The sequence below is a fragment of the Dermochelys coriacea genome, chromosome 12 (assembly GCF_009764565.3).
Source record: "Dermochelys coriacea isolate rDerCor1 chromosome 12, rDerCor1.pri.v4, whole genome shotgun sequence".
NCBI lineage: Eukaryota > Metazoa > Chordata > Testudines > Dermochelyidae > Dermochelys > Dermochelys coriacea.
In genome coordinates, this window is record NC_050079.1 from 6,886,530 (window position 1) to 6,912,056 (window position 25,527).

At 50.9% G+C, this 25,527-nt stretch overlaps 3 protein-coding genes across 3 annotated transcripts in view; 2 read left to right on the plus strand and 1 right to left on the minus strand.

The window, feature by feature from the left end:
* AARS1 (alanyl-tRNA synthetase 1) overlaps positions 1-3,803 on the plus strand; it is a 55,249-nt gene extending 51,446 nt beyond the window's left edge. The window contains exon 21 of the mRNA XM_038368233.2: positions 3,171-3,803. Coding sequence (XP_038224161.1) covers positions 3,171-3,356 — 186 coding nt within the window. The 3' untranslated portion in view covers positions 3,357-3,803. The remainder of the gene's footprint in view (positions 1-3,170) is intronic.
* Positions 3,804-5,337: 1,534 nt separating this feature from the next.
* EXOSC6 (exosome component 6) lies at positions 5,338-8,003 on the plus strand. The gene has a single exon (XM_038368758.2). The coding sequence runs from the start codon at positions 5,409-5,411 to the stop codon at positions 6,210-6,212; it is 804 nt and encodes a 267-aa protein (XP_038224686.1). The 5' UTR covers positions 5,338-5,408; the 3' UTR covers positions 6,213-8,003.
* A 9,379-nt stretch (positions 8,004-17,382) lies between these two features.
* The window catches only part of LOC119841380 (RNA-binding Raly-like protein), a 51,767-nt gene continuing 43,622 nt past the window's right edge, over positions 17,383-25,527 (minus strand). Inside the window, exons 4-7 of the mRNA XM_038368756.2 lie at positions 23,850-23,998; positions 22,922-23,044; positions 22,266-22,435; positions 17,383-20,354 (exon numbers count right to left, since the gene is read on the minus strand). Coding sequence (XP_038224684.1) covers positions 20,316-20,354; positions 22,266-22,435; positions 22,922-23,044; positions 23,850-23,998 — 481 coding nt within the window. The 3' untranslated portion in view covers positions 17,383-20,315. The remainder of the gene's footprint in view (positions 20,355-22,265; positions 22,436-22,921; positions 23,045-23,849; positions 23,999-25,527) is intronic.

The following is a 25,527-nucleotide window of genomic DNA, read 5'->3' on the forward strand; positions in this document are numbered from 1 at the left end:
CATGGGAGACTTTAACTTCCCAGATATAGACTGGAGGACCAGTGCTAGTAATAATAATAGGGCTCAGATTTTCCTAGATGCAATAGCTGATGGATTCCTTCATCAAATAGGTGCTGAACCGACTAGAGGGGATGCCATTTTAGATTTAATTTTGGTGAGTAGCGAGGACCTCATAGAAGAAATGGTTGTAGGGGACAATCTTGGCTCAAGTGATCATGAGCTAATTCAGTTCAAACTGAATGGAAGGATTAACAAAAATAAATCTGCAACTAGAGTTTTTAATTTCAAAAGGGCTGACTTTCAAAAATTAAGGAAATTAGTTAGGGAAGTGGATTGGACTGAAGAATTTATGGATCGAAAGGTAGGAGGTCTGGGATTACTTTAAATCAAAGCTGCAGAAGCTATCGGAAGCCTGTATCCCAAGAAAGGGGAAAAAATTCATAGGCAGGAGTTGTAGACCAAGCTGGATGAGCACGCATCTTAGAGAGGTGATTAAGAAGAAGCAGAAAGCATACAGGGAGTGGAAGATGGGAGGGATCAGCAAGGAAAGCTACCTTATTGAGGTCAGAACATGTAGGGATAAAGTGAGACAGGCTAAAAGTCGAGTAGAGATGGACCTTGCAAAGGGAATTAAAACCAATAGTAAAAGGTTCTATAGCCATATAAATAAGAAGAACACTAAGAAAGAAGTGGGGCCGCTAAACACTGAGGATGGAGTGGAGGTTAAAGATAATCTAGGCATGGCCCAATATCTAAACAAATACTTTGCCTCAGTCTTTAATAAGGCTAAAAAAGATCTTAGGGATAATGGTAGCATGACAAATGGGAATGAGGATATGGAGGTAGATATTACCATATCTGAGGTAGAAGCAAAACTCAAACAGCTTAATGGGACTATATCGGAGGGCCCAGATAATCTTCATCCAAGAATATTAAAGGAATTGGCACCTGAAATTGCAAGCCCATTAAAAATTCTTGCTAATGAATCTGTAAACTCAGGAGTTGTACCGAATGATTGGAGAATTGCTAATATAGTTCCTATTTTTAAGAAAGGGAAAAAAAAGTGATTGACATCTGTAGTATGCAAGGTCCTGGAAAAGTTTTGAAGGAGAAAATAGTTAAGGACATTGAAGTCAATGGTAAATGGGACAAAATACAACATGGTTTTATAAAAGGTAGATCGTGCCAAACCAACCTGATCTCCTTTTTTTGAAAAAGTAACAGATCTTTTAGATAAAGGAAACACAGTGGATCTAATTTACCTAGATTTCAGTAAGGCATTTGATACCGTGCCACATGGGAATTATTAGTTAAATTGGAGAAGATGGGGATCAATATGAACATCAAAAGGTGGATAAGGAATTGGTTAAAGGGGAGACTGCAACGGGTCCTACTGAAAGGCGAACTGTCAGGCTGGAAGGAGGTTACTAGTGGAGTTCCTCAGGGATCGGTTTTGGGACCAGTCTTATTTAATCTTTTTATTACTGACCTTAGCACAAAAAGTGGGAGTGTGCTCATAAAGTTTGCAGATGATACAAAGCTGGGAGGTACTGCCAATTTAGAGAAGGATCGGGATATTATACAGGAGGATCTGGATGACCTTGTAAACTGGAGTAATAGTAATGGGATGAAATTTAATAGTGAGAAGTGTAAGGTTATGCATTTAGGGATTAATAAGAATTTTAGTTATAAGTTGGGGACGCATCAATTAAAAGTAATGGAAGAGGAGAAGGACCTTGGAGTATTGGTTGATCATAGGATGACTATGAGCTGCCAATGTAATATGGCTGTGAAAAAAGCTAATGCGGTTTTGGGATGCATCAGGAGAGGCATTTCCAGTAGGGATAAGGAGGTTTTAGTACCGTTATACAAGGCACTGGTGAGACCTCACCTAGAATACTGTGTGCAGTTCTGGTCTCCCATGTTTAAAAAGGATGAATTCAAACTGGAACAGGTACAGAGAAGGGCTATTAGGATGATCCGAGGAATGGAAAACTTGTCTTATGAAAGGAGACTCAAGGAGCTTGGCTTCTTTAGCCTAACCAAAAGAAGGTGGAGGGGAGGTACGATTGCTCTCTATAAATATATCAGAGGGATAAATACAGGAGAGGGAGAGGAATTATTTCAGCTCAGCACCAATGTGGACCCAAGAACAAATGGGTATAAACTAGCCACCAGGAAGTTTACACTTGAAATTAGATGAAGGTTTCTAACCATCAGAGGAGTGAAGTTTTGGAATAGCCTTCCAAGGGAAGTAGTGGGGGCAAAAGATCTATCTGGCTTTAAGATTCTACTCAATAAGTTTATGGAGGAGATGGTATGATGGGATAATGTGATTTTTGGTAATTAATTGATCTTTAAATATTCATGGTAAATTGGCCTAATCCCCTGAGATGGGATATTAGATGGATGGGATCTGAGTTACCCAGGAAAGAATTTTCTGTAGTATCTGGCTGATGAATCTTGCCCATATGCTCAGGGTTTAGCTGATCGCCATATTGGGGTCGGGAAGGAATTTTCCTCCAGGGCAGATTGGAGAGGCCCTGGAGGTTTTTCGCCTTCCTCTGTAGCATGGGGCATGGGTCACTTGAGGGAGGATTCTCTGCTCCTTGAAGTCTTTAAACCACGATTTGAGGACTTCAATAGCTCAGACATAGATGAGGTTTCTCGTAGGAGTGGGTGGGTGAGATTCTGTGGCCTGCGTTGTGCAGGAGGTCGGACTAGATGATCAGAATGGTCCCTTCTGACCTTAGTATCTATGAATCTATGACCCAATGTGGCCATTCTTATGTTCTTAATATTTATATTCTAATTGATTTCTTTTATAATTACTTTCTCATTTTGACCATATAAGCAATTTTTCAGTACTACTGTGCTGTGATGCTTTTGTATTTTTGTCTGAATTTGGAAGCAAGTAGTTTTTTAAGTGAGGTGAAACTTGGGGTATGCAACACAAATCAGACTCCTGAAAGGGGTACAGTAGTCTGAGCCACTGATGTAAACAAAGATGGGGGCTCTTGCCCGCCTATCTGGGGAAGACGGCTCCTTCAACCCCTGGCACTGTCAACTACAGCCCAGAGCCTGGATATCCTGCCTTCCCCCAGCAGTCACTGGAATTGACTCCAAACCTTGCTGTCTTTATAATAATCTGAACTCTCTTGTTTTTCCAGGAGGTAGCCCACAAGGGCCTGAAGGCCAGCCAATGGGTGCAGGAGGTGTCGGGGCTGCTGGATGGCAAAGGTGGTGGGAAAGATGTCTCTGCCCAGGCTACAGGCAAGAACGTTGGCTGCTTAAAGGAGGCTCTGAAACTGGCCACAGACTTTGCCAAGCTCCACCTGGGCGAGTTGAAGAACTGACCTAATGCCCCTACACTGGCTCATGGCACATAATGGAATGCTGTCAACTCCCTCCTCATTCTCATCAGCCTGGCTGATGGGTTACAGTTTACTCTAATGAGGTCTGTGGAGACAGATACTGCACGTGATTCCTTCTGAATCCATCCGCTTGAGGAATTAGCAGACTAAAAGCAGAATCATGCTGTAGTGATCAAAACAAGGGATAGAGAGCCAGCAACTCATGTCCTAATCCAGCTCTAAGGTCTCCTGCTGTATCCTTGGTTAAGTCACTTCATTTTCACCCCTCTGTATCTGGTCCTTGTCTAAAATTGAGCTGATAATACTGACCTACTTTCTAGGGCTGCTGTGAAGATTAACTAGCTAATGTAAAGTCTGCAGAGCACAGTCCAAGGTGCAAAATATTAGTAAATATTGTTAACCTTCTAAAATAAATTAAAAAGCATGAAATCCAAGAGTCTGTGAATACCAACTTCCCCCCCTTCCTGTTACAACCACTGGAAGCATGAGCTGTAATTAGAATGGGTGTTGGAGCTGGGATCCAAGCTGCTACGTTATTTTGTCCCTTACCTATTTTGTCAGTTACCCAGCTGTAGATAATGTGGGAAGCTGTATTAATCTAAGCTGCTCTAGTTATATCTCCTGCCTTTAGCTGGGAAAACCTCTCTCTGCTTGGAACTGTGAGCATAGGGTCAATGTTAATAAAATGAGTGCTGTGAACTTAAAAGGAGTGGAAGGATAGCTCAGTGGTTTGAGCATTGGCCTGTTAAACCCAGGGTTGAGAGTTCAATCCTTGAAGGGGCCATTTAGGGATCTGGGGCAAAAATTGGGGATTGGCCCTGCTCTGAGCAGGGTCTTGGACTAGATGACCTCCAGAGGTCCCTTCCAACCCTGATATTCTGTGATGGTTAATGAAAAATTAAGTGTTGCCATTTTGATTTGCTGGGAGCCGCATATTAATCAGATGATTCTACCCTTCGCAGTAGTGCCTGCTACTAGCAAAAAGAACAAGTTAATGAATCCAGTGGTTCATATGTCCTAAGAGCTGCTTTTCACTGTGCACTGGGAGAGACAGGGAAAGGAGCAGTGTATCCAGAGAGGCTTGCACTAGGGACAGGGGAAGGGGTTGGAGGGTGGCTTTGCCCTAGCGTAGCCTTAGTGATATCTTGTAATGGCCTTATGCTGCTTCCCTTATGAATCGGACTCCGGGCTTCCATAAAGGAGGAATGAGGAAAGGAAGAATGAAGCATAGGAAACCAGAGCACGTATGGCCCCACAGATACTTTACAAATATGCCTCAGGGCTCAATGCAACCTAACCCAAACCAGCATAAGCCCCATTTTGTGCTGGTATAGTGCATGGATGGTAGAGGTTAGCACTGATGTAATTGAGTCAGTTTAGTGAGAGGGTGCCAGCTTGGAAAAATCTGGAACGGTCTTGTGTCTCGGGCAGGAGGGGAGCCCAGCCTTGTGGGGGCATGATCCTGAGGGAAGCAGGGGCTAGGTAGGGTGTGTGTTTGCAGAGGAGTGATTGTGGCACAAAAATACCCAGCATCCCTGTCATTCTCTCGGTGAAGTGCTGCCCCATGCGGGTTCGGAGGTTACAGGGAGAAGAAGGCTAGTCGGGGGCACTGCAACAGTAAGCCCTGGAACATAGGTCCCCTTCCCCTTCCCCTTCCCCTTCAGCCCAGCCACCAGCTTAGACAGCGGCTCCTGTGCCTGGACTCGCGCAATGGGCCCCACGCTGCCTCTGCCAACGGCCACTGCACCGACCTTGGGCCCCAGCCGCCCCGCCAAGGGTGCCTGGTGCCAGGCGGGCCCCACGCATCGTACCGCAGGGAGGGAGGGGGAGCGCGAGGCTCAGTGCCCGTTCCCCATGGGGGGCGTCCGCCCCACCCCCTGCGTGTAGGGCCCGCTCTGTCCCTGCCGAGGGGCCCCGCCCTGACCGCCGCCGCCTGCTAATCCCCGCGGTTAGCGCCGCCAGCCCGTTACCGTCGGCCCCGCCCCCGCCCCCGGCCCCGCCCCGCTGCCTGTCGGCGGAGCACAGCGGGCCGCCATGGCGCTGGACCACCGGCGCGTTCCGGGCCCGGAGGAGTCGCAGGCCCCGCTGCTGTACGCGCCGCCTGGCGAGGCGGGCCCGGACGCCCCGGGCCGGGAGGCGGCGGCGCTGCGACCGCTCCTGGCGCGGGCCGGGCTGCTGAGCCAGGCCGAGGGCTCGGCCTACGTGGAGCTGGCCGGCGGCACCAAGGTGCTGTGCGCCGTGCGCGGGCCGCGCGAGGCGGCCGAGGGCCGCGGCCGGCTGCTGTGCGAGTTCCGCCGCGCGCCCTTCTCCGCCCGCGGCGCGCGCCCGCGGCCCGGCCCTGCCACCGCCGCCCGCGAGCGCGAGCTGGGCCTGGCGCTGCAGGAGGCGCTGGCGCCGGCCGTGCGCCTGGCGCGCTACCCGCGCGCGCGGCTGGAGCTCACGGCGCTCGTGCTACAGGACGGCGGCTCGGCGCTGGCGGCCGCGCTCTCCGCCGCCGCCCTGGCGCTGGCCGACGCGGGCGTGGAGATGTTCGACCTGGTGGTGGGCTGCGGCCTGTGCCGCGCGCCCGGGCCCGGCGGCGCCTGGCTGCTGCAGCCCGGCGAGGCGGAGGAGCGCGGGGCCGCCGCCCGCCTCACCGTGGCCCTCATGCCCGGCCTCAACCAGGTGGCCGGGCTGCTGGGCAGCGGCCAGGGCGGGCCGCCCGAGAGCTGGGCCCAGGCCCTGCGCCTCGGCCTGGAGGGCTGCCAGCGCCTCTACCCGGTGCTGCGGCGCAGCTTGCTGCGCGCCGCCGAGCGCCGGGCGGCCCAGGGCCCGCGGGCCGTCGGGGCCAGCGCCTGAGCCAAGGCGGGCGGGGCCGGGGATCAACGACGGCCCCCCAGCGACCGGCCCCTAGCTCCCTCAAACCGGTGCCGACTGCTTCCCCTTCCCGGGTAACGGACGCAAGCCCCTGTCCTCCAGGGTATGGGGCAGCCCCGCTCCCAGAGATAATCTGGGGGGGTCCTAGCAGCACAGCCCCTTCTTGCCAGCAAATCTGTGATTTGAGATCGGCCCCCCCCTCGCGCCTGGTGAGCAGGTCAGCAGCCTTCCCCCGCCCCCGCAAGACAGCTGGAGACCTGCCCCACTGCTGGGGTGGGGGGCAGAGCCGCAATCGCAGCCTCCGGCTGCTGGACTGCTCATGGGGCTGCGTAACCGATCCGCGCAGCAGCGCCGCCTGCTCCAAAGGGAAAGCCCCACTGGGGATCCAACAAGGAGGCGGTGTGGCCCCTGCCTGGGGCTGCTCCACTCAGCAAGGAAAAGAGCCAAGCTGGGGCCTGTCTTCCACGGGGAACGCATCATAGACATTTCCACTGGGGATCAAGCAGCCCCCATGCCCTGAGGAAAATTCTGCACCTGCATGATGGGAAAATTGTGGACATTTCAACCGAAATTGGGACTGAAAACAGGAGGCAGAATCTGGAGCGAGAACATACGGAGGGATTTTTTTTCTTTTCTTTTCTTCTCAACTCCAGAACTGAGAGGGGTGAGCTGGAGACGTCTTGTAGAAGAGACTTAACGCTGCAGAAGTTACAGAAACTGTGGCAAACTTTAGGGCAAGTTTCCCACACCCAGTGGCACATTGTGCCCGTGGCAGCTATCATCCTCCATACAACTGTCTACTCTTAAGTGTTTTTAAAGTATAGTAGAAATGGTTTTGTACTTTATGGTTAATACAGTTCAGCGGGTGCCACTGAGATATTAACTGGGTTTTGCAGGTTGTTGGTTCTATGCAAAAATTTGAAGCAGTCCAATCTTTCCATTGGGAGGATTAGACTTCCTTGATATTTTGGTGTGTATAAATGTATTTAGTGTGTGCTCCAGAAAAAAAAAAAACCTGTCCCTCCTGCCTTAGATTTTAAAAGGTTTCCGTTGACTCCTAACTGACGGCTAGGATATGGCAAGAAATACTGCTGATCACCAGAGATGCGTTTTATTAGATGGTTTGAAATGTTTTTCTGTGATTTTTTTTTTTTGTGACATTTGTTGATTATATCTTAACTCTTCCCCTGAAAATTGAGACTGCATTTTTCCTGGTGTTCATTTCTCTTTCCCTAAAAATGGCAGGAACCATGCTAGTGTAGGCTAGTGTGATTATTTTGGTTTGATCTGGTCCTTTCTTACCACCTCTCTGGTTGCAAATCTGCTCAGTAGGGGTTCTTTATTGTCTGTCAATGCTTAATTGGCAGAGGTGCCAATTAACTCAAATTCTCAATACAATGGACATGTACTAATGCAGTTTTTTTTTTCCTTTCTGTGGGCTTCATGTACACTTGCATTCTTTTCATGTTGCCTGCGTTAATAATTGACCACAATAGGAAGAATTGGTAATGAGATCCTTCATGCTGAATCTGCTGTAATAGTGTAACTCACCCAGCCCCTGGATTGTATTGACTGGGAGATGTGTTCCAGACAGAAGTGATGATGAAAGGGTTTGGGTGTCGCCTTTATGCTTTGTGACTAAACTGTGAGCAACAGTCAGAAACCACCTCCCAGTAAAATCCAGTGCATATATAAGACCTTTTTGTAATTCACGACCAAAGATAATTGATTGGATGGGAAACATTTTTCTATAATAAATCATCTTACTGTGAAGTTCCCTTTTTCTTGGCTTTGATCTGTGTGAGCATCTTAATTAATCCTCTCCTCTTTAATGGGCCCTTTGATGGGAACATTTTCTAAGTGAAATCTGTGTTGGTGAAAAGTGCCAGGTTCCCAGCCCTGCAGACTAAAAATCCATACTTATCCACACATCAGATACAATGTAGGTGGCAGTGCTAGCTTTCACCTGCTGCCCACTCTCCAGCTCTGAGCCGTAGGGGTCACCTCGAGTGTGGAGAGGGTAGCTTTGCAGCCTCTGCTCATATGGAAAAGGGAAATTATGTAAAACTTTGCTTTAGAAACTGGATTGACAGCAACAAATTTCACCAAGGTTACTGAACAGCACATTGTAACAGCTGGACTGGGTTTGAGTCTTGTCCTAGAGGGTAAGGCATTACAGCTGTTAGTGTTTATGCAGAGGTGATGATGTTATTGATATCCCTTAAATGGAAAAAAGGCAACTAAGGGGGGATATGATTGATGTCTATAAATTAATGATTGGTGTGGAGAAAGTAACCAAGGGAGTGTTATTTACTCCTTCTCATAACACAAGAACTAAAGGTCACCAATGAAATTAATAGGCAGCAGGTTTAAAACAAACACAAGGAAATATTTTTTTCACACAATGCACAGTCAGCCTGTGGAACTCCTTGCCAAAGGCCAAGATTATAACGGTTCAAAAAAGAACTAGATAAATTCATGAAGGACAGGTCCATCAATGGCTATTAGCCCGGATGGGCAGGGATGGTGTTCCTAGTTTGCTAGAAGCTGGGAATGGGTGACAGAGGATGGATAACTTGGTAATTACCGGTTCTGTTCATTCTCTCTGGGGCACCTCGCATTGGGCACTGTTGGAAGACAGGATACTGGGCTAGATGGATCTTGGTCTGACCCAGTATGGGGCTGTTCTTACCTATACGCCCCCATCAGTAGTATTTGAGCACAGTATTTAACGTTTTTATCCTCCCAACACCCCCCAGGGGATAGGGAAGTGTTCTTATCACCATTGCACAGATGGGAACGGAGGCATCAAGAGACAAGGCCTGTCTTTGCGGCAAGAAAGGTGCGTTTTTCCATCAAGATAGCTATCTTGGTGTGAAATCCTAGGGAAGGCAAGGCACTGTAGCTTTACCTGGATGTAGCTAACCAAGATCAGCCGCATGGTGCAGGGGTATTGGGTTGATCTTGACTAGCTACACTGAGGAACAAACATAGTTGTGCTTTGTCTCCTAGACTTTTACAAGGCGGCAGTAGTGATCACAATGTAAAAACAATCTGTTTTTGCAGGGAAGACCTAGCCCTAAGTGAGTCTAGTGGAGCAGGGAATTGAACCCAGGTGTCCTGGATGATATCATAACTATTACGCCATCCTTCCTCTCTTATCTAGCAACTGTTTCTCATTGGCAGAACAACACACTAATTTATGCCAGGCAAAGGCTTACAAAGTAGAATGCAAGGGTCACAAGGCAACACTGACTTTTTAACTTTATAAAACACTTTGTTTGGGCTGAGGCGGGAGACATCAGTCTGATACTGGCTAGAGCTATGTGCTGTCACAGCTGCCTTCCAGGAAGGTTGATTATTGGTAGGACATGGAGGCAATAGTAGAGTGGGCTTGTGCAAAACTCTTTAAGCTTATTTGCTGATTTTTAGTTATAACCGCTATTGGTTGTAGCTCTGAGCTGAAGATAAGCTACAGAGTACCGTGGATGAACGTGGGATCAGGGGTGGAAGGAAGATGTTTTAAAGTGTCTGAATTTCTCTCCCCTGTGGTGAGTTGTAACTGGTACCAGAAATCAAGCAGAGCTCCAGCAGGCAGGATGCTTTGAGTTAATGGTTGTTTTATATAGCTCTTGATTCATTTGTCAGCTGACAGTTGCTAGGAAATATGGTGGAAGAAGGTAATAACCTGTTTGTTACCTAGCAGCTGATAAACTGATCTGGAAGCACTCCGCATCAAGGCCTCTGTACTGGTGTCAGGGCAAGAGGTGGCATGAAATGAGGAAAGAGGAACCCCTCTCTAAGGTGAGGGCCAATGTCCCTTACCAAAGTAAATTGGAGAAGCTTAGGGTTAAGTGAACTTAAGAGACATAGGCCAACCTTGTGTGCTAGCACTTCTGACTGTGCCTTCTAAAAGTCTGTCTAGACTGGGGTTAGATCCAACTGTCTCCAATCTCCATAAGGCTGGTTGTAGGTAGATAGTGCTATGGAGAGTGACCAATCCTTCCCCTCAGGGTGGGGTTGGGTTCTAGGAAGTCCTTGGCCAGTGACTATAATATGGCTTTCTTGAAGCAGAAAGGCCAATTGATAAGACCAAAAATAAATAATTCTTTGCTGTGTAGCACAGTTCATTGGAGGATCTCAAAGCACTTCATAGGCCTTGGGAAATTAAGTTTCATAACACCTCTGTGAGGGAGGTAAAGGATGTGACTAGCCAAGTTGCATCTGATGGGGATGTTGAAGGTTTGGTAGAGGGACACTCTTCCTACCACAGTTCAGCAGTGGAAAGTGGTTATCTGTGCTGTAGTGAGGAAACAGGAAGAGGACACCAAAAAGACACTCTGCTCACCAGGTTTCAGAAAATATAAACACAGACTATGGTCTGTTCTGTCCGTAAACTCTGGCTTCTGCATCTCTACAGTTTGTCCATAGATCTCCATAACAGAGTAGGTCCCAGCTCAATTTCCAGTCACACATGAACAAATCAAAGCGAGCCATTCACAATGAACAAGGTGGACAAGGGAGATAATGAACAGCATCTAATTAGAGCAATAAATAACTTATACACAAACTATTGGAGCACAAATATTTCCTTCCTTGGGTCAAAAACTGTGTATGTTATTAGCTCAATTAGGTATTGCAGAGGAAGCTAGTTATTGCACTCAGTATCATGCTACTCATCTTGTCTATTTATTCTCCAGGCTCAATAAAGCTATACGCATTTTTTGCCAATCAGTATATATAGCAGCACACCGGGCTACTAAACAACAGCCTCTGATAGCCCTATGTTTACTAGGAAACCACTGGGTGATATCCTGCCTCCACTGAAAGCAATGGGATTCTTCTTAGAGTGCTTGTTCACGTCAATTCCAATTAGGTGTGCATAGGCTGTGTACACGGCAGCCGGAAAATTTTTCCCTAGCCGTATCCGTTGGCTCAGGCGCCCCCTGGGGTCGCGCCTTTATGGCGCTGGATATAGGGCCCTGCCAACCTGCCACCTCCTCAGTTCCCTTTTACTGCCTGTGACCATTAGCTGGAACACTCACTCTTGCTTTGGCAAGCATCTAGCAGTTGTAGTGTTGTTCTTGTATACAGTTAGTTTACATAGTGGTTAGTAGTTTTAAATACAAGTTTTATTTGGGGGTTTCCCCAGACGCACGCTTTCTTCCCAGTACTTTGGCATGCCTCAGTCTCCAGGTTTTAAACCCTGCAAAGCTTGTGGCAAGCTTATGCCCAAGAGTGACCCCCGTTCTTGTTTAAAGTGTTTTGGGGAAGCTCATCAGAAAGAACACTGCAAAACTTGCAGAAGTTTCTATCTGAGGACACACAAGGAGAGAGTAGTGCCTCAAGTTAATCCTCATGGAGGCAGCTCTCTGTCTGCAATTGGACCCTGGCTTGGCAGAGCCAACCCCGAGCACCTCATCAGTGTGGAGTGCTCTGGCACCGCCAGCACACGAAACGGCACCAAGGAAGGACTCAAGTAGAGCCTCTCAGCTCCAACAGGACAGGGGCCAGTACCACTTGCATTCACCAGTGCCTTATAAAAAGAAAAAGCCCGAAAGGGGCCGCTCCCCTGCGCCCAGACCAGCTCAAAAGGAGCCAGCTACCATAAGACCTGCGTCGGGCCATGCGGCCTCTGCTTCAAGGGTCACATTGACTCCTGCCCCTACGTGGGGCCAGTTGAGTCCGGGCCCCCGTCACTGGTCAGTGAGGGCTGTGATCTACAGATGCCATCCACACCAGAGGCATTCGAGGTGGCGAGAGACCTTATCACCCTCATGTCGCCGCCCTCCCCTCCCAAAATGAGACAGGACACTCGTGTCAGTCACAGGGGCATCCGTGAGACCTCCGGTGCTGTCTATGGGCAAACCGATAATGATTTCGCGTTTGTCACCATCCCCTCGACTCCAGTCTCTGGTGCCATCAACAAGCGCACACGGGGGAGAGCAGCAGTCTCCTAGCTCTAAATGCCGCTCTCCGGCACCGAGTGGAACTGCTCCTCCCTGGTCCTCCTACATGGAGTCCTTCCTCTCCAGATCGGACAGGCAGAGACGCCACCTTCAGTTGGCACTGTGGCCGAGACAGTGGTAGCCCCCTGCTCAGTGGTCTTTTTGGACCCCCTGGGCTTTCCACCAAAGCCAGTGGTCTTACTCAGGGTCAACTACCTTTGCTCCTTTGCCATCCCAGTGTGACCAGGGTCTGATCACACCAACCCAACTGGAACTGGTATCGATGCACTCAGCACCTCCGACATGACACTGATACCAGCATCCGCATTGATCGCTCCAGTACCGGGGGCCGCGCCGGAACAACAAGCACCCTGAGATCCCCTCGGCACCAAGAGCAGTGAACAGGACCCGCTGGTAGCTAGGGTCTTGTCCTTGTCTTCGTCTGATGAGGCGGTGGCGGGAATGTCGAAAGCCTCTGCCCTGGAGGACAGCAGAGAGCTCCAACAACTTCTTAGGAGGGTGGCACAGAACCTGGCAATCCAGGCTGAGGAGGGGATGGAGGCATCAGACCCTACGGTTGACATCCTCACCACTTCGGGCCCCTTCCATGTTGTTCTGCAACTTATTAACAACTATTAGTGACACCATTAAAACTCTCTGGCAGACCCTTGTCTCTTAGCCGCCCACAGCAAAGAAAAATGAGAGGAAATACTTTGTTCTCTCTAGAGGCTACGAGCACCTCTATACCCACCCCCTGCTGGACTCCCTAGTGGTGGCTGTGGCAAATGAGAGGGAGCGCCAAGGCTTTCAGGGACCATCCCCAAAAATCGGGAAGCGAAAAAGTTGGACCTCAGCAGGTGTAACTACAACACCTGCAGAGTGATGGCAAAATTTACGAAGCTGTTACCAGAGAACTCCAGGGCGGAGTTTTCCTCCCTCATGGAGGAAGGGAAACTGGTTGCCCGTGCTTCACTTCAGGCAGCCCTAAATGTGGCTGACTCAGTGTCCCACAATATGGCCTCAGGGATAGCTATGAGAAGGAGCTCCTGGCTGCCGGTCTCTGGGCTCCGTTACAAGGTCCAGCAAACAATACAAAACTCCTCTTTGAGAGTTCAGCCCTGTTTTCTGAGAAAACAGATTCCCGGCTCCACAGCCTGAAGGACTCAAGGGCCACCCTCACATCCCTTGGCTTCCATATTCCGGCTAATTAAAGGAAACACTTTAAGCTGCAGCCTCCACCTCGTTTTTACCAGCCTCAAAATAGGCAAGACTTCTTTCACAGGCGGAATAGAAACAATAGGAAGAGGCCTCACCCTTCGTCAGGCCTGGGCTCTGGTCAGACAAAGCAGTCCTCTGGCCAGAAACAAAACTTTTGAAGATGCGCCTCGGGCGACACACCAGTCCGGACACCAGATCCATCCCACCCTCTCTCCTCTTCCCCATCCCTCTTCAGGGACCCTTTTCATGAGCAACTCCTCACGCAGGAGGTACACTCACTCCTAATGCTGAGGGCAGTGGAAGAGGTTCCTCAGGAGCTATGGGGCAAAGGCTTCTATTCCCAGTATTTCCTAATACCGAAAGCCAAAGGAAGACTCAGGCCCGTCTTAGACTTGCAACATCTCAACAGGTTCATGAAGAAACTGAAGTTCCGCATGGTCTCTTTGGCCTTCATTATCCGGGGGACTGGTATGCCACCCTCGACCTGAAGGGACATTACTTTCATATTTCAATCACGCCATCCCACAGAAGTTACCTCACATTTGTGGTGAACCACATTCATTACCAATTCATAGTCCTCCCGTTCGGCCTCCTCGAGTGTTTACCAAGTGTATGTCAGTCATGGCTGCGTTCCTGCTGAAGCAACAGGTGCAGTTGTTTCCGTATCTTGACAACTGGCTAAGAAGGGCTGCTCCAGGGTGTATGTGGAGGCACACGTCGGCTTCATAAGGGCTACGTTTGATGATCTGGGCCGCCTTCTGAATGTACAGAAGTCCATCCTATTCCCCGTGCAATGGATAGAGTTTATAGGACTCTACACAGGCCAGGGCGTACCTTCTGGAAATGTCCATGGCACCCCAATCACCCTTCCTGGACTTGATAACTCAAAATCACGGCCATCTTCAGCACCCGAAGCTCAAATCACTGCATCTCATGTGAACACTCCATGGCTGAATCCGATGAGCTCGCCTGTTCGGACCCAGTCAGCCAAGTCCTTCTCCGTAATAGAAAACCTTCCTCTAGCCCACTACCTGGCCAAATGGAAGAGATTCTCAATTTGGTCTTCACAACAGCTTTCATCTCCAACTTTAGTATCCATACCTGTTATTTTGGACTACCTTCTCCACCTCAAACAGCAAGGGCTTACCCTGTCTTCAATAAAGGTCCACCTGGCTGCTATCTTGGCCTTCCATCCAGACATGCAAGGTCAGTTGGTCTTCACCAACCTGATGGTGAGCCTAAAGGGTCTTGACAGACTTTATCCTCATGTATAACAGCTGGTCCCGGCCTGGAACCTTAAACTACTCCTGTCCAGATTGATGAGGCCGCCCTTTGAACTGCTGGTGACATGTTCCTTGTTGTATCTCTCATACAAGGTAGCATTCCTGATAGCGATAACATCAGCCAGGAGTGCGTCAGAGCTCAAGGCATTAACTTATGAGCCTCCATACACTGTGTTCTATAAGGACATGGTTCAGCTCAGACTTGATCCGGCATTCCTCCCTAAGGTTGTCTCCCAGTTCCAAAAGGAGTACTTGTGGCACCTTAGAGACTAACAAATTGATTAGAGCATAAGCTTTCGTGAGCTACAGCTCACTTCATCGGATGACCAAAGAGTGAGCTGTAGCTCAAGAAAGCTTATGCTCTAATCAATTTGTTAGTCTCTAAGGTGCCACAAGTACTCCTTTTCTTTTTGCGAATACAGACTAATACGGCTGCTACTCTGAAACCTATCTTTCTCTCAGTTTTCTATCCTAAGCTTCACTCAAGCAGCAGGGAGCAAAAATTTCACTTGTTGGATGTTCGCCAGGCGTTAGCCTTTTACATCGAGCGAACGAAACCATTCCAGAAATCTATTCAGCTATTTGTCGCAGTAGCAGACAGAATGAAGGGGCTTCCAGTCTCCTCCCAAAGGATCTCATCTTGGATCACATCCTGCATCCGGACATGCTACGACCAGGCGAATGTACCTGCCCGTTCCCGCTTACAGTGTACTCCACGAGGGAGCAAGCATCTTCAGCAGTATTCCTGGCCCATGTTCCAATGCAGGAGATCTGTAGAGCTGCAACATGGTCATCAATACATACCTTTACCTCGCATTACGCTATTACCAAGCAGGCCAGAGACAATGCAGCCTTTGGTAGTGCAGTGCTACTGTCAGCGAACCTTTGAGCTCCAAGCCCACCTCCAAAACTTGGGCTTGGTAATCACCTAATTGGAATTGACATGAACAAGCCCTCGAAGAAAAAAACGGTTACCTACCTTCTCATAAGTTGTTCTTCGAGATGTGTTCATGTTCCTTCTAATACCCACCCACCCACTTCTCTGGCGCAGCAGCTGGCAAGAAGGAACTGGGGGGGGCAGCAGGGTCCTATATCCAGCACCATAAAGACGCAACCCCAGGGGGTGCCTGAGCCGACCCGAAGGATACTGCTAGGGGAAAAAATTTCCAGCAGCACCAGCGGTGCATGTCCACCTAATTGGAACAGACATGAACAACATATCTGAAAGAACAACAGTTACAAGAAGGTAGGTAACTTTTGTGGATTTTTTAGCATTGATATCCATGGGCTCAAGATTTCTCCTTGAAGACAGAATAGTAGTTTATCAGCTATTGAGGAATCTGTTGATAGACTCCAGCAGTGAGTTCTGCAGTTGTTTGATGTCATGTTTGTTTGTAGGGGAATTTGCACACACCCCTTTGGTGTGTGTGTCAAATGGGTTTCAGACATTGTAGGCAGAGATGTCTTATTTATTTTTCACCTCCCAGTCCAATTCACTACCACAATTAACTAGGCTGGTAATTGAAAGAAACTCAGATACACTCTCTAACCCAAAATGAAGCAATTCTGCCATTTTATTCTCCCCCTTTGAGATCTGTTTCAGGCTCCTCCTGGGTTTATTTCCATCTGGTGTACGCTAGCCTTTTGGTGATGTGGCTTCTATGCCCTCCACTCCTCTGCCCCACCTTCCCCTGTTCCAATTCCTCTACCCTTTCAATCCTTCGTTCTGCTTATGTCACTGGGGCAGCTGTACTGAAACTGATTCAGTCCTCATCAATATCAGTATTCCCCTTTTGGCCCCCCAGAAGCCAGAGGTAAACTGCCCAGGCAGTGCTGCTGCCCCTGTGGAAGGTCTGGGTGGAGGAGGGGCAGTGTCCAAGTGGTGTCCTTCCTTCCATGACTGCTGCCTCAGGATTTTAAAAATTCCTCTTGGCAAGCGTCCAGGTGGAGAAAGATTCCCACTCCCAATTTACACCCCTGCTCCCAAACAGCCCCATTCATTGAGATCAGGTCTCCCTTGTATTAGGCTCTATAAAAACCCATAAGACTGCTTCTAGTGCAGAAAGGGGCAGTCCACTCACCGTGTAATGACCTTCCCAGCATCCCATCAGCCAGCCATTTAAAATGAAACTGCACAATGCACAAAATACTATAGCACAGGGACAATCCTATGTTAGCAGGAGGTTGGTCTAAATGACCTAGCCTAATAAGTCTTTTCAATCTCTTAGTTGCTGTGCTTCTGCCTGTCTACTAGTGCATTCATTTTATTCCCACTGGCTGCCTCTGGGAGGCAGAGATTAAGATTTTAGTTTTAATCAAACATCTGAAATGGGCTGTGTCCAAGTTACCTTTCTCTCTCTAGCCAAACAATCCTGCTTCCTGAGCCTTAGGGGATGCAGCCATAGAAGTCTGGGGCTTTGTGGCCACATAATTTCCTCTCTGTAAGAGGCAGCTAGTTCCATGGTCCCCTTTTTACAGCAAGTTTATTCCCCGAGGTCTGTGGCATGGGGCATGTTGATTTTAATTGCAGCTGGCATTAGTCATTACTCGTATTGTTAGGCATCTAGAACACTTGGCTAGCTGGATGCTATAGAAACCAGATCTAGCATTTCCCTGCAGACCAGAACCGGGACATTGTCTCACTGCAGTTTGACAAAGACTGTTCTCTCTCCGATGTAAAAATCAAAGCATCAGACTCCTGAATAACCGGAGAAAAGAAATACAAATTTATTATTTTTCCTTCCAACACAAATACACTCTTTTTCCAGAGCAAATCAGAAATACAGACACAATTTCCTACCAGCGTGAGAGAGACTACCTAGAAATGAGGGACATGGAAATGAGCTACAATTGTTCCAAAACACAGTAGTATGAGGATAGAGGGAGAATGCAGGTTCTTTGGGTGAAGGTGAAACAACCCAAAGCACGGGCATGTCATTGTTCACATAGCAAGAATTAGCCTGCTGGGAAAATAATCATACTCCTTTTTTATTTCTGGTAAAGCTGCTCATGGAATTCCTGGTAAGTAACTATGAACCATATCACATAGCATGGTATATAGAAGCCATGTGAGACTAAAGGAAAAACCTTTATGAGCCAGCGGAAAATCACAGCTATCCAGTTTGCAAACAGTTACAGCTTCTTAGGGGTGCTCTGTACAGCCACGGAGGGGCACTGGCTTGATGGCGGTTTCTCAGCCACACTGCCTGGGCAAGCAGGACTGGGTTGCTACCAGCATCCATATAGTAAAGCTGTACCTAGTGCTTGAAGCCCTTTCCATTTGTGGGTCTCAAAGGCTGGGGCTTCACTAGGAATCTAGCTGCATTTTTAACCTGTGTTAAAATCCAAGTGTAGACAAGGCAAGTTGTAGCGGGCCAATGTGAACTGCTGGCTTCCCCCCCATGTTTGCTATGACCAGCCTCCCTTTCTAATGCATCAAATGGAAGTCTTTGTCTTAACTTGTGGGGCTCTTCACAGCCTGTCCCCACCCAACCTACCATCTGTTGTTCACTAGTGAGATGCTGGCTCCTGCCTCTGACTATACCATGAGGCCACTCTCCATCACCCACTTGTTACATCTTCAAACAAGCCCCTTTGTGCTTCCCCAGGCTGCCTCTCCCACTTGGTAGGTATGCCCCCTAAGCATCCTTGGAGCTGCCTCCTTATCCACCTTCCAAAACTTCCTAAAAACTTTCCTTTGCTGCAATGCCGACAAAAATCAATGAGGCTGCTGGAGTGCTGAGCCCTCTGCCTGTCCTGCTGACCAGTGCGGTCTCATGGGTTCCTTGTGCCCCCGTTCGCCTGACTCCAGCTCATGGCTGGTGAGCTCTGTGGGGCATGGGTCATCTTTATGTTCTATGTTTGTACAGCACTTCGCATATTGGGGTCCTGGAGCTAGAGCACCTGGGTGCTCTTATAAAACAAATACCCCTCCTAATAAGACAGGTTAAAAACAACTGCCGTGTTTACATAGGATTGTTATGTAGGTTAATACACCTTTTTCCTGCTGAAGGCCAGGTCCAAATGTTTCATGTACAGGTCAACAGCTGAAGTCTCCCAATGAACCTGTGCAGTGGTTTGTATATTGTCCCTCTTTCACAGATGGGGAAACTGAGGCAGAAGTGACTTGACCAAGGTTATCTAGCAGGCCAGTGTCAGAGCTGGGAGTAGAGCTCAAAGCTGCCTCCCAGTGCTGTCCTCTAATCTTGAAGTTTAGATGTAAAATCTCCAGGCCAGAGAGTCTGTCTCTGCCTGCCTCTAAAAGGCTGGCACATAGAAATGGTATTTCTCTCTCTGGGACTTCCTAGTGACTCCACAGAAGGGGGAATGTCTATTACTCTAGCAGCCCTGATGGGAAGGGATTCCCCTTGGTTAACAGCTATGCCTCTGCAGAGCGAGCAGCAATTCTGACAGATGCTGCAGCCTTGGCTGGGGGCGCTGAACACTAGGGATGTGGATGGGCCCCAGGGTATGAGCTGTAGCTGACAATCTAATTCTGTCCCATCAGAGCTCTGCAGCTGTGAGATTTCCATGAGCACCACAAGGACGCAGCAAGTCTAGTCCTGGAGCGTTTTGTCTGAAAAGCTCCTCTGCGGATCAGCACCCTGCAGCCTGTGCTAGCGCTTGTGGCAGGCATTGACTGAGGCAGGAATAAATGCCTGCTGCTTCCCTGCTTGCTCTTCAGTACTGCTAGAAACTGACCATCCCGCTCAAGGCATGGAAATCCTGCTCTGAACGACATGGTGCAGAGAACATGGGGCCTTAAATGTTAACTTGGGCAAGAGTGTTGGCCTTCTGTGCCCGTTAGCGGATGACATTTTTGGCTCTTTCTAGGCATGCTTCATTGCAAGGTTCACTGAGATTCGTTTTCCAGCTCAGGGATGTGGGGCATGCAGAGAGGCGATGGGAAGGGTCCCCAGGAGGTTCCTGTTTGGTGCCGGATGAAGCTGGCATTCGAGCAGAATGACCAAAGCTGTGGTGTTTTTCCTGTAGCGCCATGCGTCTCAACCAATCAAGGCCCAGAGGCAGGGCAAGAATCCACAATGAGACACACAGGAAAAACGGAATGACCAGGAGCTCCATCCTGCACCCATGCTGCACATGGCCTTAGCTAGACAGCTAGTTCTCCGAGTAGGAGAGGGGTAACGTGGGGTCTGGGATGGGGAAGCCTTGCAGTGGGAGACAGCAGTCCTTTGCATGGTACATGGATGCGTATAGCAATGGCATGGCCTGGGAGCCAACAGAACAACAAATCCTCTTGTTCCAACAGTGCAGTTTGCGGACAAAGTGAGGGCTGCCTGGATTTCTACATAGTTCTTAAATACACCACCAGGGTCCAGACAGTCTAGCTCCTCAGGGGCTTTCTACCTGCCCTTCCCCTACACTACATTTTTTTCCTCCACTGCTAAAAGGAACAATCATAACACAGATATTTCCCTCAGCATGGTGGGGGTCTCGTGCTGGCGGAAATGATGAGGCGCTAGTTCAGGTGGCCTGGGACACGGCTTTGTTGCGCTAGCGCTGAGACCAGGTACACTCATGTCATAGGTGGCACCAGCTAGCAGCCTTGAAAGAAATACAAACACAGGAAAGGAAATGCTAGCCAACCTGGGGAAGGCTGTGGTGTCCCAGTCCGTTTACTGGCTGCCCTCCGGGTCTGATGTGTGGTTTTTCATCTGCAAAGAGATTACATTACTATATTACGTTACTCATCCTTGTGGGTCACATTTCCAGAACAGCCAGCATCAGCCACATGTACCAAAAGACGTGGCCCCGCTCGTGTGTGCACATGGCTACCTGTGGGTTAGTGAAGGCAGGGAGATGGCAGGGCTGTGATGTTGCCCTGCTCCACCTGTATGGGACAATGTTAGTCAAAGCGTACCCAGTATCAATCGTTGACAAAGTTGCCCTGATTTATTAAGTTCGTAGTAATTTATCTTATGAATTAAAGTAGTAAATGAGACGGATTTGTTTCAAAATCATGATGCTCTGTTACAAGCCTGCTTGTTAGAAAATTGTTTAACAGCCCCTGTGCTGTTCCCTTGAATTGCTTAGTTATGCCATGAGTGCCCTGGGGGGGCTGCCACTTTGACTGGCTCACCTGCATCACTGGAGAGGCTACCAACACACCCAGCTATGATGCAGTCGGGTGAGGCACCTTGGCAGGGTTGTGTGCATCAGGCAGTGCCTGCTCCCTGGGCATCTCCTCGCTCCAGGAGTGTTTACAGTGTTGGTGTCCTGGGCATGCCAGCTCTAGCCTGGAGAGGGACTGGCTGGCTAGGGATACAGCCCAGGGGGACTCTGCTGTCCTGCAAGGAGCCCAAGTCTCTCACAAAACTCTGTTCTAGCAGCACTCAGCTCAGGTGGCCCCAGCTCACAAACCAGCGACTAATTCATGGCATTCAACACACACAATCCCATGCCCCCAGCCTCGGTGCCCGTCTCTCCGCACGCCCACACCTGCAACATTCCACTCCAGTGGCTACATGCACTCAGCAGCCCTCCCCCTCCCATAGTGCAGCTCCTGCAAATGGCAGCTGAATGCGTGCAGGGGAGCCTAGCGTGATGACTGGGTAGTGGGGGGACGCAGGCTGAGTCACATGGGCTCGCAGATGAGCATTCCTGTGGCTCTGGGGAACGCACAGTACATTTCCCCATGCAGGCAAGTGAGGACCATTTGGCTAAAGCCCAGAGAAAGCTAGCAGCCAAAAGCTCTCTCCCTGCCTAGGCGCTGGGCCCCGCCCTCCACCATGCAGGGCCCACAACTAGGGTTGCCAACCCTCCCAGTTTCGCCAGGAGTCTCCCGGAATGGGCGCTATCTGCCAGAAGCTACTGAAGCCAAGCTGGGAGATTTTAGGCGCTAAAAGTCCGGCAGCACAGCAGGGCTAATGCAGGCCCCCTGTGCCCCCCTAGGGCCGCAGGGACGTGCCGGCCATGTCTAAGAATGGCACGCGGAGGGGGCGGTGTGTGGAGCCCCCTGGCCCCGCTTACCTTGGGCGGCTCCCAGTGAGCCGCGCAGCGGTGCTTAGGCAGGCTCTGCCCCCACAGCTCCGATTGGCAGCAGTTCCCGGGAAATTGGAGCTATGGAGTTGGCGCTCAGGGTGTGGGCAGCATGCCAAGACCCTTTCCCTCCCCAGGAGATGCAGGGATGTGCTGGCTGCTTCTGGGAGTGGTGCGGGGCCAGGGCAGGCAGGGAGCCTACCTTAGCCCCACTGCACCGCCGCCCGGGAACCGCCTGAGGGGAGCGCTGCCCGGCTGGAGCCCACAACCCTCACCCCCTCCTGCACCCCAACCCCTTGCCCCAGTCCTAAGTCTCCTCCTGTGCACTCGATCTCCCTCCCAGAGCCCACATCCCTTTCCCCCAGCCCCCTCCAGCACCCAAACTCCCTCCCAGAGCTTGCATCCCACACCCCTCCCGAATCCCAGCCCCAGCCCCAGCCTAGTGAAAGTGAGGGAGGGTGGGGGAGAGCCAGTGACGGAGAGAGGGGGGATGGAGTGAGCAGGGTGGGGCCTCAGCAAAGGGGCGGGATTTGTGTGATTAGACAGTTGGCAATCCCACCCACGACAGGCGCTCTGCTGGGACCTACCGTCTCCTCGGTGTCTGTGCTCTCCTCCTCACTGTCGATGTCCCTCAGGTCGCTCTGCGCGTCAGCAGCTGGGGCCTCCTTCCCTTGCAGTTCCCGCAGCGAGTCCCCCACTGCATACGAGGGCTCTTCGCTCACTTGAGCCTTCTTCTTCTTCTCACCCTCCTTGGAGCCTGCAAGATTAGAGCAGCCCCTAGACAGCAGAGGCCTTCAGCGGCTCCAGGGCTCTGACTGCTCGGTGCTCTGCCTGGGAGGGATGTGCTCACAAGTCACGCGGGAAGCCCAAAGGACTGTTAGTCTGTGACGGCCAAACCAGGGCCATGCGGCAGCCAGCCAAGAGCCCAATAGTCACCCCCTAATCCTCCCAAGAAGCAGGCTGCAGTGTCCTGCTAGCGAGCACAGCGGGGAAGGTTCCTAGGAGGCAATAGACCAGCCGGCTTAGCCGGGGGAGCATGGCACCTATCCTGTCTGCACAGCGCGCCTCGAGCCACACTGCAGCCCCCCGGCCAACTCTGGAGCTGTTCCCTCAGAACCAGTCCAGGGGCATCCCGGGGACAGTCTCATGTGTGGGGGGCGTTCCTGCCCAGCTGCTGGGCCCTCACATCCGCGTGGTGCGTGTGTATGTAACAGCCTCCCCCACCCATTCCTTCTCCTCTTACCTCTTTCCCCAGCCAGCCGCTCCCGCCGCTGGTCCATCCGATCCAGACTCTCCAGCAAACTGTCCACCTGGGCTTTGATCTGGCTCAACTCTCCCTTGATGGTATGCAGCTCTTCGGCACGCACTGCACAAGGGAAGAGGAGAGACCGTTAGGCTCCATGGAGACGTACCTAGCCTGGAAGCAATGGGGAGGGTGATCCCGGCGGGGTTGGCAGCCTGGCAGGGCAGCCCACCTCAGAGCCATTCTGAACATTGGCTCTTGGTGGTTAAGCATCAGTTAAGTGCTGGGTGCTGCTGTCTGAACCTCCAAGCTGCGGGCCCGTCTCTGTCTCCCTTTGCACCTGCTGTGTATTTCCTCTTCTAAATGCACAGCAGTTGGGCCAAGCTTTTCCCCCCTGGAAGTACCTGGAAGGGGCCTGGATTTTGGAACATCAGGCCCCTTTAAGGGCCCCTCCACAAAGCTCCCTAAATCCCTTGGCATGTTGGAAGGTCCCAGTTTCGGGGGCACCTATGTTTGAAAATGCTGTGCCTGTCAAACTCGCACTTGGGGGCACGTGCCAGGCAGCTGCACGTGCCAGGCAGTTAGCCCAGGCAGCCGAGCCCAGGCGCTGCTTTCCTGTAGCAGTTTTTGGGAGTCCCCTTGGAGACAGCAGCCTGTAAAATCTATTTAAAGGCCGAATTCTTTCGTTGCTCGGGCTGGGGGCTCTCGGCAACAGGCTCCTTCCTATGGAGAACACGCTTCCCGCAAGCAGTGCGGAGTAGCCCCTGCCCCCGCCATGCTCCACCTGAGCCACGCTCTGCCCAAGCCACACTGTCCTTGTGCCTCATTCTCCCCGGGACACTCTCCACGACCTAGAGCAGTGACCCGCTCAGTGCCCCTCGCATCCCCTCCAGTCACCGCCCAGCCCCCCGTCATCCGTGATGCTTACGCTTGGTCCGACCCAGTGCTGCGTTGCCACTGCCTCTTGGCCCCGGGTGGGGGATCAGGCTGCTCTTGCCACCTGCCCCCACATGGGCTCGTCTGGTCTTGACTGGAATGCGATTAATAAGGGGCGGGATCTTCTGGTACTCATACACCCTGCAAGGAGGGGAGAGAGCCGTGTGAGGAGCGGGGCGGGGGCCCTAGCAGGATCCCCTGCGCCAAGTGTCACCAGCACTGCACTGTCCTCGGGGGAAGAAGGGGTCTCCAGGATGAGCAGGGAGGATGGAGGGGGGGCCGAGCCCCACTCATGCCAGCAGGGAGCAGGAGATGGGGACAGGAAGCTGGGAGGGCTGCTATCCCTGGAAATCGTAAGGCCTGAATGCCCAAGAACTGGATGCAGCATGCTACAGAGGGGAGCAGGGGCCAGTGGTCTGGCACAAACCCTCCAGCCTCAGGGCAGCGCATGCTCTCAGGTGCAATTGGGATACCCAGCTCAATTCCTCCCTCCCCTGGGCGTTCAGTGAGTGAGTGGCCTAGAGGCACATGGCTCCAAACATGCTGAGCCCTGAATGAAGGAAGCAGAGCTGGAGCTGCGCACGAATGCACGGGGCAGCCCCAGCCCCAGCATGCCTCCTGCACGGCACCCACTGCGATCCAGACGGTGTATGGCCTGCTGGGACATGAAGCCCTGCTCTATTACTGACAAGTGCTGCTGCCTCCCGGGGGCCCTGGCAAGCTGCCCTTATGGCTCTGGGATGGGTGAAATGTGGTGCCCCCAGGCGAGTCTCCAAAACGCCTGGCACCACATATCTCACCAGGGGATTTCAGCTCCTTTGAACGGGCAACCCCTTCCTCTTTAACCTCCTTGAGTGTTACCAGGAGTCACGCAGCTGAGACGGACAGGTGCCTCAAACCATTCCCTCCCAGCCCCCAGTGCACTTCGCTGCCTACTGACTGTCAGTGCAGAGGGATGGGGCCCCATCGCCGATGCAGCAAAACCTGTTTGATACTGATGGAAGAAACAATCTGGTTCATGGATATTAATCACCAGGGACTCTCTCTCTGCTAATCAGCTGCTATTAAATAAAGGCATAATGATGAGATCTGAGCCAGATCCCCAGCCGGTGCAAATCAGCACAGCTCGGATTGACTTCAAAGGAGCTGCCTCACTCAACGCCAGCTGTTCTAGAACAGAGCCTGACTGCAAAGGCTCCTGGGGTAGTGGGTACCAGCAGCAGAGCTTCTACTCCACATTTGCATGGCTGAACCTTAGAGCCCTGCTGCAGCTCCCAGGCACTGGCTGACAGTTCGTGTCTAAGGTATCTCTATCCTAACAAGTGAAGGTGTAATTGCAGCGGACAGGCAAGCTCAGGCTAGTTTGATCTAGCTAGCAGGGGTAGCAATAATAGTGACCATGTGGCAGCCTGGGCATCCGTGTGGGCTAGCAACCCCAGGGTGCAGCCAGCTCCCCTGGAGGTTTGTGCTCAGGTTATTAGCCTGTGCTGCCATGTCTACACTATCCACACAAGCTAGCTTAAAGCTGGCATGGGTATGCCTAGCCTATGCTACAACCAGCTCTTCCTCTGCAGTGTGGACATACCCTTAGGTAAATGAAACTTGGCCCCTTCTGTTCTGGGGCACTCAGGTGGGGAAAGGAATTCAAATAGTGCTTCATCAGTCCTCCT

Coding starts and splice junctions, on each gene's coding strand:
- EXOSC6 (XM_038368758.2), top strand. CDS start 5,409: ATGGCGCTGGACCACCGGCGCGTTCCGGGCCCGGAGGAGTCGCAGGCC.